The sequence below is a fragment of the Moesziomyces antarcticus genome (genome assembly GCF_000747765.1).
Source record: "Moesziomyces antarcticus DNA, scaffold: scaffold_v10008, strain JCM 10317, whole genome shotgun sequence".
NCBI lineage: Eukaryota > Fungi > Basidiomycota > Ustilaginomycetes > Ustilaginales > Ustilaginaceae > Moesziomyces > Moesziomyces antarcticus.
This window is the reverse complement of record NW_014639002.1, coordinates 132540-147805: the sequence shown is the minus strand read 5'-3', so window position 1 is coordinate 147805 and position 15266 is coordinate 132540. Positions and strand designations below refer to the sequence as shown.

The following is a 15266-nucleotide window of genomic DNA, read 5'->3' as shown; positions in this document are numbered from 1 at the left end:
ACATGCTGCAGACTAGTAGCGGAGTGGTCAAACGCGCGAGATTTAAGAATTAAACCTTTTGGCGCAGGACACAGGCTCCGGACGCCGAGACCCGCAGATGCTGCGGTGTCCTATTCCTCGTCCTTCGGGTTCGTGGGTTCGAACCCCACCTAGTCTAACTCGTTTTTGACGGCTCCGACTTTCGCCAATTTCCAACTCCAGGCAGCACACTCCACCACCTTCTCTCTCGATTTCTTTTTTCTTTTTTTGGCTCTCACGACGCACGATGCCTCAAGCTGTGGTTGCGATGGTAGCATGCTGCTTGGATTATGCTTTGGTGTACAGTTTTTGGTGGGTATCGTAGATGAGGTCGGCGGCAGCTTTCATGCCAGCGAGGTTGGGGTGGAAGGCGCCGCCGCGGTAAAAGTTGAGGATGGATCCGTCCGAGACCCAGGGTTGTTTCGAGCCAATGGCGTGGGCGTAGCTCGCCTGTGCGAGCGGAACGATGTGTACGTTTGCTCTGCCCTTGGCTGCTTGTGCATAGATCTGCTTGAGCTGATCTGCGGTCTGCTTGTACCTGTCGACTTGATCCTGCGACCAAGCAACGTGCCTACCACCCACTGTATCCGGACCCATCATGGCAAAGTACTCGACCAGGTAGATGGTGGCACGTGGAAATCTCTTGTGGAGATCATCGAGCAAGATGTTGAACCTTTCGATAACCTGATCGGGGGAGGCGATGGTGGGGTTTTCGAGACCTTGCTTCTGGTCTTGTGTCATGAAGAGGTGGGAGTAGATGCGGCCCCAGAGGGTCATTGAGAGGGTGCGGGCGAACATGCTGCCGATGTAGAACATGTCGTTACCCCCGCCTGTTACGGTGATGATGGTCTGGTCGTCATCGTCGGCGGAGGGAAGCAGCGATAGTTGGGGTGGGAACACCTTGTCGCCTGTATCTTGATCGTCCGAGATGAGGTTGAGCATCGTTGCGCCCGAGACGGACAAGTCGAGCAGCTGCGTCGAGTCGCCACTATCCAAGCCCAAACGGCGCGCAAGGAGGTGCGGATAGTTATTCCCACTGCGTCCAGCAGCCGCGTCGACCTGAGGCGCAATCCCAGGCCCCGCGGCAAACGACGAGCCCAGCGCGATCAGCCTCATTCTAAACACACTGTGGTATATGTCAGCGACAGCGTGGATTCTGGTGGTATCAGGCAAGGTGGCACCGAGGGTCTTCTTTGTGAAGTCTGGCTGTGCGAGGGTCGGACAAGGTGGGATCGGGCTCGTGCGCAGGGTTTGGCGCGCGTGACCGGCATTCGGAAGATGAGATGCGCCCGTCTGCCGGTAGGACAGAGCCAAAAAAAGGGGAAACTCGACGTCGAAAATCGGATAGCCGCTCCGGTGCTGCCGTCAAAGGTTGACAGCCCAACACCTTTTGCCTGCCGCTTCCTCCCGGCTCTCTGGCCCGTGGTGGCTGGCCGGCCTCATCTCAACAGACTTCGCAGGGGTCTCATACGACTAGGTGAGCGAGAACCGTCACGGGTTTGACAGTCTGGAATCACTACGCTGTTGGGTGCGGGGGAGCTCGGGCATACTGAACCATTTCGGAAGAGTGGTCGTGCGCACCGGTACCCCACATGTCGGACGTGAGGCGAGCCATTCTCGGGTGAACCAAATTTAGCTGCTGCGGGTGAGCTTGGCAAGGCTCGTCAGCTTCCCCACCCCGTCAACCCCGCAGGAATAGCCGGTGCCCAGTCTCATCTCGTCCCAACGCTGGCATTTAAATACCCGCCTTTGCCCTAGTGGCTCGTTCCTTCGGTACCCGACCATCTCCGTCCCCTTCAAGCTGTTAGCAACGCAAACATGCCGTATACGCCGCCACGTTCGTCGCAGCCTCCTACGTCGATCCCGTTCGAGCTGTCGCTCTCGACGCATCCGGGCACATCGCATTACCGGTCGTCGCTGACGCCCGTGTCGTTCCTGCTGCGCGCGGCGCTCATCACACCGCGCAAGCTCGCCATCACGCACCCCGAGCGCGGCTACGGCTTCACCTACGAGCAGTGGGCGGCACGCACGCTGTCGCTCGCATTTGCGCTGCGCGCGGTGCCCGGATTCAAGACCGGCGACAGGGTGGCGGTCATCTCACCCAACGCGCCGCTGATTGCCGATGCCCACTACGGTATCCCTGCAGCGGGCGGTATCATCACCCCGATCAATATTCGCAATACGCCCAAGGAGGTGGCGTACGTGCTCGAGCATTCCGGAAGCACCATCATCCTCGCCGACCACGAGTTCAAGCATCTGGTGCCTGAGAACCCCGGTCCTGGGATCACCGTGGTGATCAGCAAGGATTCGGGTGGGCAGGAGGCAGATGATGCATACGAGCAGTTCCTCGACCGTGGCTGGGTCGAGTGGCAGCGCGCCGAGAAGGCGCAGATCGACCAGCACCGCCAGTCGTCCAAACCCACTGCGGAACCCAAGACTGGGTGGAAGCTCATCGATGCGCCGCAGGATGAGGAGCAGCCCATCGCGCTTTGCTACACGTCCGGAACGACGGGCAGGCCCAAGGGTGTGCTCACCAATCACCGAGGCGCATACCTCGCTGCGGTGGCCAACGCGTTCGAGGCGAACATCACGCAGGACAGCGTGTACCTGTGGGTGCTGCCCATGTTCCACGCGTGCGGCTGGACGTTCCCCTGGGCAGTCACTGCGTCTCTGGCGACGCACCACACCATCCGCAAGGTGGACAACAAGGTCATCTGGGACGCGCTGGTCAACCACGGCGTCACGCACTACTGCGGTGCACCCACGGTGCAGATCGGACTCACCAACCACCCGGATGCGCGAAAGCTGGATCGCCGCGTCAACGTCGCCGTTGCTGCTTCGGCTCCCACGGCCAATCTGCTGGCCAAGATGGAGAGTCTGAATCTGTACCCCGTGCACGTGTACGGTTTGACCGAGACATACGGTCCGTTTACGCGGCGGTACTTTGAGCCCGAGTGGGCGAAGCTCGACGTGGACGCGCGCGCAAGGATGATGGCACGCCAGGGACATTCGTACCTCACCTCGGACGAGGTGCGTGTGGTGCGCACCGAGTCGTCCAACGACAAGACCACTTCGGACCTCATCGACGTCGCGCGCGACGGCAAGGAAACGGGCGAGATCGTGGTGCGCGGAAACATGACCATGATCGGATACTACAACGACCAAGCCGCCACGGACAAGGCTGTCATGAAAGGCTGGTTCCACACGGGCGACCTTGCTGTCCGCCACCCAGGTGGAGAGATTCAGATCCTCGATAGGGGTAAGGATATTATCATCTCGGGCGGTGAGAATATCTCGTCGCTCATGGTGGAGCAGGAGTTGGCGGCACATGCGGATGTGCTCGAGTGCTGCGTGATTGCGCGCCCGCACGAAAAGTGGGGTGAACGTGGTCAGGCTTTCGTCGTGCTCACCGAACAGGCCAAGGCGAAACTGAACGCAGAGGCGCTCAAACGCAAGGGGAGCAAGGAGAACGTCGAGTTCGTAGAGCTGCTCAAGAAACACTGCAAGGAGCGCATGTCGGGCTTCGCCGTGCCAGAGTGGTTCGACATTGTCGACGAACTGCCAAAGACAAGCACGGGCAAGGTGCAGAAGAACGTACTGCGCGCCCGATTCGCCTCCAAGCTCTAGTGCCCACCGTTGAATAATCAATGTATTTCCTTCCTGTGACGTTTGCGTGTCTGGGTTGTGTTGGGTGGGGAGATTACTTGAGGCTGGGGCTGATGTTGAGGCCGCCACGGATCCAGAGGGAGAGCATGTGGACGATGCCAAAGTTGAACGCGATGGTCCTGGCGAAGCTGTTGACCTTGGAGGTGGTGTTGAGGTAGAGCACGGTGTACAGCGCACGGGAAGCGAGGTAAGCGATGACAAAGTTGTTGATCGTCGCGAGCGGCAGAGCGGTGTAGTTGGCCCAGATGAGGGTGGCAGCAAAGAGGGGGGCGTTTTCGAATGCGTTGGCCTGGCAACTCTGGCCGCGGAGGATGAATAGCTCGAGCTCGGACAGCTTTGAGGTGGCGGACTTGGCGATGAGCTGTTGTACCCAGAAGCGCGGGTTGACGTTGGACCATCCGCCCTGCACCTTGTTGCTCTCGGCGAGGTAGATGGTGTACCAGTGCGGCAGCGCTGCGAGCGTGAGTGCGCCCAGAACGCCGATCCACGACAGGTTGGCCAGCGGATCCTTGCCGCCCGTCAAGGGCGAGATGAGGTCGCGAATCCACGTTTGCGAAGAGAGGTACGACGACATGTTGAGACAAAGCTGTGATGGTGAAGGTAGTAAGGCAGCAAGAGACGTCGTACAAACGGCTTTTTGAGGGCAGGAAGGACAATGCGGCTTCCATGCAAAAGCCGAGTTTCACGCGCGGCTTCCCTCCACTTTTCATCATCACTGCGCAGCGGCGCAAATGCGGAAAAGTCCCCACCAAAAAAAGTCCCCACCGAGGCCGCGGCTCCACACGCTGGGATTGCCGATTTCAACTCAGCCCTTGCGCTGTACGAGTCTCACCACGAGTATAGCCGCACAACTCAACACACCGATCGGGATGTGGGAGGTTCCACCCAGCCATCGCGAAAAGTACGCATGGATCCCCGATCATATCAGAGGACGCCTTCCGGCCTCGCTCGAGAGCATCGAGGTGGCGAGCTGCTACTGCACGGGCGAACGCATCTATGCCGTGGCCAAGATGGACGGCCAGCGAGTATTCGTCAGGATGGTGCGCAATGATGCAGAGCTGGCCAGTCACCCTCGCTATGCCAAGATTACGGCCAGCTCCACAGCGCGGGTGGTCAACCAGTACGAAGCACTGCGCTACGTGAGTCGCGAGACATCGGTGCCCGTGCCTCGCATTGTGGCGTACCAAAACGACGAGGATGTTCCGGCCGACTGTGCTCACACGTGCCTGCACCTTGCCACTCGCCCCAGCAACGCCGCAAGTGGACAGTCGTCGAGCCCTCAAACCAGAGCATTAACTGGCTCGTAGACAGCGAGAATCCAAGCAGTCGTAGCACGGAATGTCAGACTTGAAATGTGCTAGTTGCACCTACGTGTGTAGCCAAGATGAATTGGTGAGCGCGCTGTCTTTGCTTAGTACGAGACTGTGCATGGCGTTTCGAGAAGGGCAAGGTCAGTCGCATGTCTACTGCTCTACTTGGACTGTGCGATACTTACGCGACTTTTCAAGGATGCGGGCGAGGTGTTCGTGGCCGTCTGCGCCGTGGACGTCGCCGATACCCGGAGCAAGGTCGAGCACGCGCCTCTGCGGGATCGTGCCCTTGACGAGCGCCTCTACATGCTCATTTCCATACCCGATCTTGGACAATCCACGCGGCACGCCGAGGTCGGCAAGGAAGGCTGCGATGCGGTCGTACACGAGCGCGCCCACCTCTGCATCGGGCAGGCGCGCAATGTCGGTCGCCTCGCTTCCGTTCTGGTACCCCTCAAAGATCGCAGCGACCTCGCGGTGGCGGTCGGGAGCCGAGGGAGCGGTAAAGTCGAACACGGCCGGACCGGTGAGTGCGACCGAGATGCCGTGGGGCACGATGGGATGGTCCACCTGGTATCCGGGATGCTGATACTTGCCGAACTTCTTGTTGAGCCCGGAGATCGGGTACGACATACCGTGGCACAGATGAACACCGGCGTTTCCAAAGCCGATACCAGCGAAAGTGGCGGCGAGGAGCATCTGACCGCGCGCTTCGGCGTCGGTGCGGTCGCGTGCGACGCGCGGGAGGTACTTGACGGTCTGCTTGAGCGCCCAGAGCGAAAAGACGTCCGAGATGGGGTTGCGGCCCTGGTAGGCGGGGCGCTGGATGGGGTTGGCGGGGCGAGGCATGCGCTCGTTGTAGGGGATGGCCGTGTACGACTCGAGCGCATGGAAGAGCACGTCGAGGCCTGCACTGACGTGCACCGCCGTCGGGCACGTCTCGGTGTTGAGCGGATCGACGATGCCGAGCAGCGGACGCAGCGCACGCGAGGCGATGCCCGTCTTGGACTCGGTGGCGGTGTGGTCAAAGATGGCGGTGCCCGTGGTCTCGGATCCGGTACCCGCGGTGGTGGGCACACACAGCAGCGGACGCAGCACCTTGTCGATCGGCGTGCCGCGACCGATGGGTGCATTGACGAACTCAAGCAGGTCGGCTTCGGGATAGCACGTAAAGAGGTTGGCGACCTTGCAGGTGTCCATGACACTGCCGCCACCGACGGCGAGGAAGTGCGAAAAGTCCTGATCGCGCGCAAACTTGATGGCGTCGGACCAGGATTCTTCGTTGGGCTCCACCCTGCATCTGTCGTACACCTCGTACTTGACGCCGGCCTTTTCGAGGCCCTCGATGGACTGCTTCATGGCGGTGAGGCCGCGCACGGTGGAGTCGGTAAAGACACCCACCTTGCGCGCCTTCATGTTGGCAAAGTCCATGCCCACCTCGTTGGTGACGCCCTCGCCAAAGCGCACGTTGGACGCCGCCAGCTCAAAGGCGTACTCCTTCTGCACGAGGTTGTCGACGGGAGTGGCGTAGCCGCGCGCGTTGGCACCGGGCTGTGCGTTGTGCTTGGAGATCATGTTGAGACCGGCGCGCGCGAGGTTGGCGCCGCCGCGCGCGACGCTGCATCCGTGACAGGGACAGCCCGCCACATGCGACAGGCGCATGAGGTTGGCAATCGTGCTGCGACTCGCGGGTCCTGGCTTGGGCATGTTGGATCGATGTCGTGCGGGGTAGAGATGGGGGTTGGGGTTGTGGTGGAGAGAGGGCAAGGAGCAAAAGTGTGTGCCGGCTCCAAGTCACGAGGACCAGCGGCGTTGAGCGGGAGAGCTGCCGGTGGGCCCGTCTGCAACGGTTGTTCCGAGTTGCCGAGAGCCGTTGTCTGTGCGCTCTGCTGCTGGGGCTCCTCCTCGGCCACGGCGCTAATCGGCGCGGCTGTCCGCGATGCGTGCGAAAATACGTGGCCGAGCAGAGAGGAGTTGGAAATTCGGTCTGTGGGGCTCCTGCGGGGAAAGAAAAGAGGCGATGCTGAGCTGAGCGCACACGACAGCCAACGCAGCAACCCAGCAGTCGCCGGGCAATTGTCCGAGCTCATCCCAATCTCACCTGTCAACCTCGATCCACTCACAGGCAGGTTGTTCGAAGCTGTGTGTCGAAGCTGTGTGTCTAGAGTGTCCATTGCTGCGTCTATGAAGCGCATCTAAAGCAGGCTGAGGCCGAACACAAACATGGCGCCGGCGACCAGCGCCACGCTGTTCACTAGTGCCTGGGGAGCGGCCGCGCTGGACGATCCACCTCGGCCCTTTGTAGCGGCGCCCTTGGCCGAGCTGTTGGTGGCGTTGGAGGCCCCCTCGGGCACCTCTTCAAACAGTCGATACAGCGAGATGTTGTACGAGAGCATGGCGTAGTCCTCGTGCGAGACGTTGGGCATAAAGTTGGCTGTGTGCGTCTTGGGCAGCGCGTTACCGTTGAGTGCAGCGACCGACTCGACAAAGTGGCAGCCGCGCTCGAGGTGGTTGGCGCCCTGGTACGACGCCTCGCACGCCGTGTCGCCCTGACCGTTGTCGAGCAGGCCGTAGTTGTAGTGCACGTTGCGTGCGGCAAACATCTGCACCACCGCGTTCTGGTCGTCGCGCACCCGTTCGCGCGCATAGTTGGGCACGCCCGAGCCGTCCAGTCCGTACGCCCACTCGTCGTAGTCGTTGGCGCAGCTGGCGTTGTTCTGGTTGGGCCGCGTCGAGGTGAGCCAGACGTACGAGCCCGGGTTGCCCACCCAGTACGACACGCTGGCGTCGTATGCGGCGGGCTGCTTGACCACGGCGTAGCGCTGCACCATCTGCGCACCCATCGAGTGGCCCGCCATGACGACCGTCTCGAGCGCCGGGAACTGCGTCTTGTCGAACAGCGTGTCCATGAACGCGTCCATCACCTCGTACGACGACAGCGCCGTCGAACCCGGTCCGCGCGATGCCATGCCCGACTGCCACTCCGAGCCGTGCCAGTAGAGCTCGCCCGACTGGATCGCACCCGCCTTTGCGTCGTCCGAGTTCATCCAGCACGGGCCGAGGATGAGCACCTCGTCCTTGGCGGTCCTGTCGGCGGCGCTGGTGGAGGAGGTGCCGTCGGGGTTGTTACCCGCGCTCTGCGGGTTGGTGGTGTAGACGTTCAGCGCGTTCTGCACCAGCGAGGTGTACTTCCAGCAGTCGCGCGGCTTGCCCGGCATGACCATCACGGCGCGCTTCACCTTGGAGGCATCGTAGCCCTGCGTCTGGTAGAACGGCATGACTGCGCCCGGCTGCACGGCGAAGGTGCGGTTGAGCGTCATGCCCTCGATGTTGGGCAGCGCCTGCCAGCCGCCATCGACGCTTCCGTTGACGGCAGCCTCGGCGATGAAGGGCACGTTGGCGTTCCAGGGCAGCTGGGTGTTGTCCTCGACGAGGTTGTAGCGGTACAGTCCGCCGGTGGCGTACTGGCCTGCGATGAACGGCAGCGCGTTGGCTGCCTTGGCTGCTCCGACAGGATCGGTGAAGGCCTGCTGGTAGATCGCCTGCTGGCTCGCCGTGCTGCCGTCCGGAGCAACCGACTGTCGTCGATGCACGTTCACAGGGCGATACGCTGCGTGCGAAATGGGCCCAGCCACCGTCGGAGCTGCCGACGCCAGCACTCCCAGTGCGAGGACCACGCTTGACTTCATGATGAGATCGGCGCTCGATAAGACCTGCTATGGGCGCTGTTGTTTCCGAAAGAGATGATGGAGAGGGGAGCAGCGAGGGTCGAGAGATAGCAACGAGCGGCCGACACGAAGCGAGCCGCACCGCGGCTTCTGCTGCAAGGGAGTTGCGGTGCCTGACTCTTTTTTTCTGCTCAGAAGGAGCGGCAGGAGCGAGTAAGGCGAATCGAAGCCGCTTGGCCAGACGCCGTGTGTTGTTTCGGCGGCACTGATCTGCAAATGCAGCCAGCCAAAGCCTCGCCGATGCAGGCGATGCGCAAGCGAGCAGACGAGCAGGCGAGCCGGGTCGCTTGCAAGAGCGGCGCGTGCCGTGCTGTCACTCTTCCGTTTGGCTCAATCTTCTCTGCCGAACGGAACGCGTTCCGACTCGCCCTCGAGCCCCATTGTCTGTCGGCGCATCCGCCGCTCGGCACGCAAGCTCAAGCTCCGACCTCTTCGACCCACCACCTCATTTGTGCCTGCCGAACCTCCGAACGCTACTGATACCGGCACTGTTACCTTGCGGACAGTGAATTGCGCAATGTACCGCTGGCAAAGGAAATTGCTTCCTTTTTTTCAGCCCAGCATGGTTGCGTGTGCCGAGGCGCTTGGCAGCGTGCTGCTTCGGTCAGCGCGCACCGCTCCGAGTTTTTTGGAGCGGCGGAGCTGTGAGACCAACACGGAGCGGACTGCACCACAAACGCGCGTCATCTGCAGCCTTCTGCAACCTCTCTCTCGCCCTCTCGCCCTCTCGCTTCCGGCCCCGACTGTTTTTCTCCTCTGCAAGCCGGCCGGGAATGCGCTCAGCCTCACCACGCTTCTGGCCCGCTTCCAGTCGAGTGGGTTTGCATATCTTTGACGGGTCTACAAGTGACGTTGGGACATGCAAAGCCGACTCCGAAGAGCGCGAGCTCAACGTGTGTAGTGTGTATACGCCCGATCAGGGGCACTCGACCGGGTTGGGAGCCACAGCGCCATCGGCCCCCATATCCTTGGCATCGAGCGTAGCCATGTCCTCGGCATCGAGCTCGAACCCAAAGATCTCGGCGTTGGACGCAATGCGCGAAGGCGTGTCCGACTTGGGCAGCGGCACAAATCTAGTTTCACCCCACTCCTTGGTCAGTTGAGCTTTATCTTGACATCGGCTGGTTCGGGTACTCACCCTTTCTGCAGCGACCAGCGCAACAGCACCTGCGACCAGTCCACCTTGTGCTTGGCTGCGATCTTGACCAGCTCCGCATCGTCCGCGTACTTGGCACGCACAATCGGCTGTCGTTCCCGAAACAAAGTATGGTCAGCCGAGGTTTCGTTGATAGCTGACGGGGCAGACTTACGCAGTAGGCCTGGAGAACGATGTTGTGCTTGTTGCAGAATTCGACAATGGGGCGTTGCTGGCACCAGGGGTGCAGCTCGATCTGGTTGACTGCCGGCGTCTCGCCGGCGTCAATGAGCTCCTGCAGATGCTTGATCCCGCTGCCATCGCCACGACACAAAGGTCTGTCAGCTACGACCGTATCCACCGAGATTCGATGTATGGGGGATTTGACGTACTAGTTGCTTACGCCGATGGTGATCACCTTGCCCTCGGAACGCAGCTCCTTGAGCGCCTCCCACAGATGCTTGCGACCCTCGGGGCCAGAGGTAGGCGTGTGGATCAGGAAGCAGTCCACGTAGCCTGCACAATCACGCGAAGGAAACATCAGTACACCACGTTGCGGCTCTGATGTAATGTGGCGAATGGACAGCTTACCGTCAAGGTTGATCTTGTTGACCGACTCGCGCAGCGACGCCAGCGTCTCCTCCTGCGTCTTGGAGGGAGCGATGATCTTGGTCGTCACAAAGACGTCGCGACGCGACGAGTGCGTCTCGAGGCACCATGCACGCACCGCATCGCCCACCCTACATCCAGCACCAACCTCGTCAGTCAAAGTCATCTTTGCAACGTGTAGACGTGCACACTTACTCCTTTTCGTTTTCGTAGTACTGGGCCGAGTCCTACAATCACGCATACCTGGGTCAGCAAGTCCGTCCCAAGGATCAAAAGCAGAGATGCACGTACAATGTGGCGGTATCCCGTCTTGAGTGCGGTGGTGACCGACTTGACCGTCACGTCGGTGGGGCTCTTGTACACGCCAAAGCCGAGCACGGGCATGTCCACGCCCTCGCCCAGCGGATACGTCGACTGCAGAGTCAGCTTGATGGTCATTTTGAACAAGTGATGAGAAGGTTGGTTCTAGAGAGAGGAAGGATGGGGTGGAGTTGGTAGGAAGAAAGAGCAGAGCAAGGGACCGTGCGCTCGATCCCACTTCGCCTCCACTCTTGGACCCTGGCGAAGCGCCAAATTCCGCACTCGGCCTGCATGACTTGGTCAGCCGCCGCCTCGCTACGACTTCCGATCTTGCCCTGCATGTCCTACACTCCAGCCCGCCATTCGTTGTCACTCGCCTGTATAGACTCGTGCCCTGTTATCCTCTGACGAGATCGATGCATCTCCTCTACTTCACGCCCTTTGCTCAAACCGCGCGCAACTGCGAGAACAAAAAAAAGTAATTTAAATTCAAATGCCAAAAAATCATGGTCACGAAAAGCGACTCATGAACCCCGCAAAGTAAGCGGCGGCATGGTGACTGCGACTTCAAGAGCCTTTGTCCTCGGGCCAGGGTACGATGGGATCATTGGGATCGAAGGCGCCACGTTCATAGTGCGGGTCGACGTTCCTACTGCGCGCTTCACCCGTGACTGGTTCGGGCTGCTTGGTCGAACCCTTGCCCTGGTCGTCCTTGCTCTGGGCACTAGCATCGGCATTAGAATCGCGGTGGCGAGGGCCATGATGAACCCATACATTGCCTTGCTGCGACGAGCAGAATCGGTGTAGGTCGAAGGGTGGCTCGTCCAACCAGCCGCGAACGACGTGTAGAGGACAGTCGGCCCGAACCGCGAGGGTCAACTTGTTTTCGCAAAAGTCTTGGAACTCGTGAATCGCTTCTTGCAGCGTAGCGTCGGCGAGGAAGTCCTGACTTGACGAAGAGCTTGGAGTGCCAAAGGATCGCGCTGTCTTGTCCTGCGGCTGGGATGTGGGGTCCTTGCCTGGTTGGGAGGAGGTGGTTTCGCCACGCCGGGTGAGGGAGACCAGGCCCTTGTCGTCCTGGTCTTGCGTTGCGGGCGGATCAAGCCTACGTCGAGGGATGCCTTGGTCAGATTCGGGCTGGTTAGCAGGCTTCGAGTCTTGAGCTTTACCTTGGCCTGCGCTTTGCCCTGCAGCCTGTGCACCCGCTGGAGGTGCCGCTTGGGCAGGCTGGCCATTTTTGCCTCCCTCCTGTCCGGATCGAACCGCATCGCAGCGCTGGCAAGTGGGCAGGGCCGTGTGGCACTTCATGTGTTTTGTGCTCGTAAAGGCGACGAGTGTGTTGCACCACGCGATTGGCTGCTGTGGCTGCTCAGGATGGTAGAGCACCACCACGCTATCACCCATCCCCGTAGTCCTTGGCTTTCTGCGGTCCGAAGTGCTGAGTGTGGTTCCAGTGGGTTGGATCCCCAACGGCTTGTTGGGCGGATCGGGATGTCGGGACATGCAGAAGGTGAAGTTGCGGATGGCAAGCCAGCCGAAGCTTTGGGCGTGCGCCTCCATCGGGTCCTGCACCACCGCATTGGCTGCACCCGAATACACCAGGCCCAGCAAGTATGCCATCGCAAGCGCAAACGACGATGCTCGCCACGACATCCTACTCGATCTTCCCAGAGCCAGTACTGCAGGTCCAACGAAAAGCTTGGCTGGTCTTGAGATGGCGTCGGGAAAGCTGGAAGAACGATGTGGAAGATGAGCCGAGAGGAGAGAGGTGATAGCGGGAAAAGGTTGGGCTGGTATAGTCTCGCGAGCAAAGGTGGGAGGCGGCACCGATGAAGGTCGTGCCGCCCCACCATCTTTTCGGTCGAGGCTTCATATGAAAGCATGGCCACACGGGCTTCAGCCCGCCACTGCATAGTCACAACAATGACAGGACGCCGCTTTGATATTACACCCACATGCGCGCCTCGGGGCTAAACTCATTTCGCCACGCGCAATTGTAGCCCTGTCGGTACGTCATCAGTTGGCGCCAAGCGATGCAAACAGGCGACCCCCCCTGGGCCCCGCTTCCCATCTCCGCATCAACATCCTCAAACTCACTGCATCCAGCACAGATCTTGAGCTTGAACGAGAAAGATATGCAAAGTTGACACATATCGATAGGATGGGTTGATGTGAAAGTGTGCAGATCCGGCGGAGGCCACGCGAGTGCCGTCTGGGCGTGTGAGAGCTATTCCGAGCTTGAGCTGGAGCTGGAAATGGAGCTAGAGCTGGAACTGGACTGCCTCGAGCTGCCACTTTGCTGTGCGAGACGGGAAGATCTCAGCTGCTGTTCGGTCTGCTCGACTCTTTCTCCGCGCAGTTTCTGGATGGCATCCGAAGAGGTGAGGTTGTTTTCGACAATGTGCTCGTGCACCTGTTCCGAGGTATCGTGTACGCGCGGAAACTCGAAGATCTCGATGGCATCCTCGGCACCTGCAGCCACTTCCTCCTCCAGGTCACGTCGAGCGAGATTGCGAGTTCCGCGAGCCAGACGTTGGAACGCCGAAAGGTGGTTTCCAGCTGGCATGGCGGCTATGCCAGCCAGGCAGCTCGTGACGAGGAGAGAAAGGAACACGAGCGATCCAGATCGCCTCATGATTGCCTCGCTCGAATGTAAAGAATGTTTCGAAGCCAATGACGGACGATGTTTCTGAAAGGAAGCAATGAGCCCACGAGGAGATGGCCGTGGTCAGGTGTTCTTATCCACTCGAAGGGGAACAGTTCGCCGGCGGCACGGCATCGCAATCCCGGCGGAGACACCGATGTGACTTCTCAGCACAATCATCAGCGCAAGGTCGGCATTGAAATGGTGGGAGGGACGGCGCTGTGGATCCTTCTCGCAAGTCGCGGCGTCTTTGTGGCAGGGTTGCGGGTGCGAATCCACGCCTCGTCGCTTGGTGCTCAGCCCACATGCATTCACGGGCTCTCATTTCGGATTCAGCCCACCTGCTGTGTTGGTGGAGAACGTGGGGTTGTGGATTGCACAGCCATGATACCGACTGGGTCGCAGCATCTCACATAGCTTTGGCACTCAAGCCACGGCCAGCCGCACAGGTTGGCACCGTCGCTACTGCGACATGGTTGCAGGAGACAAGTCGGTGGTGACCCTGAGAATTTTCCTATTTGTAGAAGTCGAGGGTGTAACATTATCTCAAAAAATTGCATCCCAATATCGGGGCGGACGGCCGGAGTCGCGGTCCGGTGGGTCCGGAAAACTCCACCGCTTGGCGAGTATTTGCTGCAGCGAAGTTTGGCGGTCGAGGCTAGGTCGCCGAATGCCCGCGGGTGCGGCTCGTGCGGGCCTGCTCGCCCGCACTGAGAACGCACCGAAAGCGTCGACGCTTGAGCAGCAGCAGCCTGTCAGGACGCTCCTATTAAAGCAGCGATCCCATGAKCCGGGGGTTGTGATTGTTTTTCCCTCCCCAACCTAAACCCTCTTGGACATTTCATCTGGCTGCCAGGCACGCCCTTTGCTTCCGCATCCACGCAAGCACATCTACGCACGCATCATCGACAAATCATTCGAAAGAACGTAGCGACGCACACAACTCCAGTCATGTCGACATCCGAGGTAGCATGCGAAAAGACGCCGTCGACGTCGTCGTTGGGCCTCTTCAACCTTGCCGGCAAGACGGCGTTGCTCACGGGCGGCACTCGTGGCATTGGACAGGCATGTGCAGTTGCGCTTGCTGAGGCGGGTGCCAGCGTCATCCTCGCAGTGCGACCAGGCACGGCAGCCGGGAGCGATGGCAACCACCCTGCGCTTGCTGCGATCACGGCGGTGGCCAACCAGGCTTCGTCGCAGAAGCACTCGACTGTGGATGCGGACCTTTCGGACCTGGAGCAGGTCAAGACGCTGTTCGATCGTGCGCTTGCCCAATCGCCTTCGGGTGCGATCGACATTGTGGTCAACTGCGGCGGCATTCAGCGCCGTCATCCGTCGACCGACTTCCCCGAGGCGGACTGGGACGAGGTGCTCAACGTCAACCTCAAGGCGGTGTGGCTGCTGAGCCAGGCTGCGGGCCGCCACATGGTGCCGCGCCGCCAGGGCAAGATCATCAACTTTGGCTCGCTGCTCACGTTCCAGGGTGGCCTGACGGTGCCGGCATACGCGTCGGCCAAGGGTGCGGTGGGACAGCTCACCAAGGCGCTCAGCAACGAATGGTCCAAGCACAATGTCCAGGTCAACGGCATCGCCCCGGGCTACATTGCGACGGATATGAACGAGAAGCTGCTCGCTGATCCCACGCGTCTGCGCCAGATCTCGGAACGCATCCCCGCGGGTCGATGGGGCGACCCGGCCGACTTCAAGGGCCCTCTGCTCTTCCTCGCTTCGCAGGCAAGCCAGTACGTCAGCGGCGAGATGCTCGTCGTCGACGGCGGCTGGATGGGTCGTTGAAGTGGCGCCCGACGTGGTCCATGTCGAGTCCCCAAACAGTCTCTGATTCGTGTATAGAATGC

The 15266-nt window shown here is 60.4% G+C and overlaps 10 protein-coding genes and 1 non-coding gene across 11 annotated transcripts; 4 read left to right on the top strand and 7 right to left on the bottom strand.

Annotated features, from left to right (window-relative positions):
* The first annotated feature begins 9 nt into the window (after positions 1–9).
* Positions 10–157, top strand: PAN0_t008d0001. The gene is made up of 2 exons: positions 10–47; positions 122–157. It is a non-coding gene; the product is annotated as a tRNA-Leu (tRNA).
* A 149-nt stretch (positions 158–306) lies between these two features.
* PAN0_008c3442 (uncharacterized protein) lies at positions 307–1633 on the bottom strand (the record flags this gene model as incomplete). The annotated part of the gene is made up of 2 exons (XM_014800943.1): positions 307–1144; positions 1569–1633. 2 exons carry the CDS (start codon positions 1631–1633, stop codon positions 307–309), a joined length of 903 nt encoding a protein of 300 aa, XP_014656429.1.
* Positions 1634–1836: 203 nt separating this feature from the next.
* On the top strand, positions 1837–3645 carry PAN0_008d3441 (acetyl-CoA synthetase-like protein; the record flags this gene model as incomplete). Its single annotated transcript, XM_014800942.1, has 1 exon — positions 1837–3645. One exon carries the CDS (start codon positions 1837–1839, stop codon positions 3643–3645), a length of 1809 nt encoding a protein of 602 aa, XP_014656428.1.
* Positions 3646–3718: 73 nt separating this feature from the next.
* PAN0_008c3440 (uncharacterized protein) lies at positions 3719–4258 on the bottom strand (the record flags this gene model as incomplete). Its single annotated transcript, XM_014800941.1, has 1 exon — positions 3719–4258. The coding sequence occupies one exon, from the start codon at positions 4256–4258 to the stop codon at positions 3719–3721; it is 540 nt and encodes a 179-aa protein (XP_014656427.1).
* Positions 4259–4553: 295 nt separating this feature from the next.
* Positions 4554–4991, top strand: PAN0_008d3439 (uncharacterized protein; the record flags this gene model as incomplete). The annotated part of the gene is made up of 1 exon (XM_014800940.1): positions 4554–4991. One exon carries the CDS (start codon positions 4554–4556, stop codon positions 4989–4991), a length of 438 nt encoding a protein of 145 aa, XP_014656426.1.
* Positions 4992–5095: 104 nt separating this feature from the next.
* On the bottom strand, positions 5096–7168 carry PAN0_008c3438 (alcohol dehydrogenase; the record flags this gene model as incomplete). Its single annotated transcript, XM_014800939.1, has 4 exons — positions 5096–5106; positions 5180–6688; positions 6799–6924; positions 7096–7168. 4 exons carry the CDS (start codon positions 7166–7168, stop codon positions 5096–5098), a joined length of 1719 nt encoding a protein of 572 aa, XP_014656425.1.
* Positions 7169–7189: 21 nt separating this feature from the next.
* On the bottom strand, positions 7190–8683 carry PAN0_008c3437 (uncharacterized protein; the record flags this gene model as incomplete). The annotated part of the gene is made up of 1 exon (XM_014800938.1): positions 7190–8683. The coding sequence occupies one exon, from the start codon at positions 8681–8683 to the stop codon at positions 7190–7192; it is 1494 nt and encodes a 497-aa protein (XP_014656424.1).
* A 955-nt stretch (positions 8684–9638) lies between these two features.
* Positions 9639–10904, bottom strand: PAN0_008c3436 (aldo/keto reductase; the record flags this gene model as incomplete). The annotated part of the gene is made up of 7 exons (XM_014800937.1): positions 9639–9795; positions 9861–9967; positions 10033–10171; positions 10250–10373; positions 10449–10597; positions 10662–10693; positions 10758–10904. 7 exons carry the CDS (start codon positions 10902–10904, stop codon positions 9639–9641), a joined length of 855 nt encoding a protein of 284 aa, XP_014656423.1.
* A 429-nt stretch (positions 10905–11333) lies between these two features.
* On the bottom strand, positions 11334–12419 carry PAN0_008c3435 (uncharacterized protein; the record flags this gene model as incomplete). The annotated part of the gene is made up of 1 exon (XM_014800936.1): positions 11334–12419. One exon carries the CDS (start codon positions 12417–12419, stop codon positions 11334–11336), a length of 1086 nt encoding a protein of 361 aa, XP_014656422.1.
* A 574-nt stretch (positions 12420–12993) lies between these two features.
* On the bottom strand, positions 12994–13332 carry PAN0_008c3434 (uncharacterized protein; the record flags this gene model as incomplete). Its single annotated transcript, XM_014800935.1, has 1 exon — positions 12994–13332. One exon carries the CDS (start codon positions 13330–13332, stop codon positions 12994–12996), a length of 339 nt encoding a protein of 112 aa, XP_014656421.1.
* A 1029-nt stretch (positions 13333–14361) lies between these two features.
* Positions 14362–15204, top strand: PAN0_008d3433 (NAD(P)-binding protein; the record flags this gene model as incomplete). Its single annotated transcript, XM_014800934.1, has 1 exon — positions 14362–15204. The coding sequence occupies one exon, from the start codon at positions 14362–14364 to the stop codon at positions 15202–15204; it is 843 nt and encodes a 280-aa protein (XP_014656420.1).
* Positions 15205–15266: the final 62 nt, after the last annotated feature.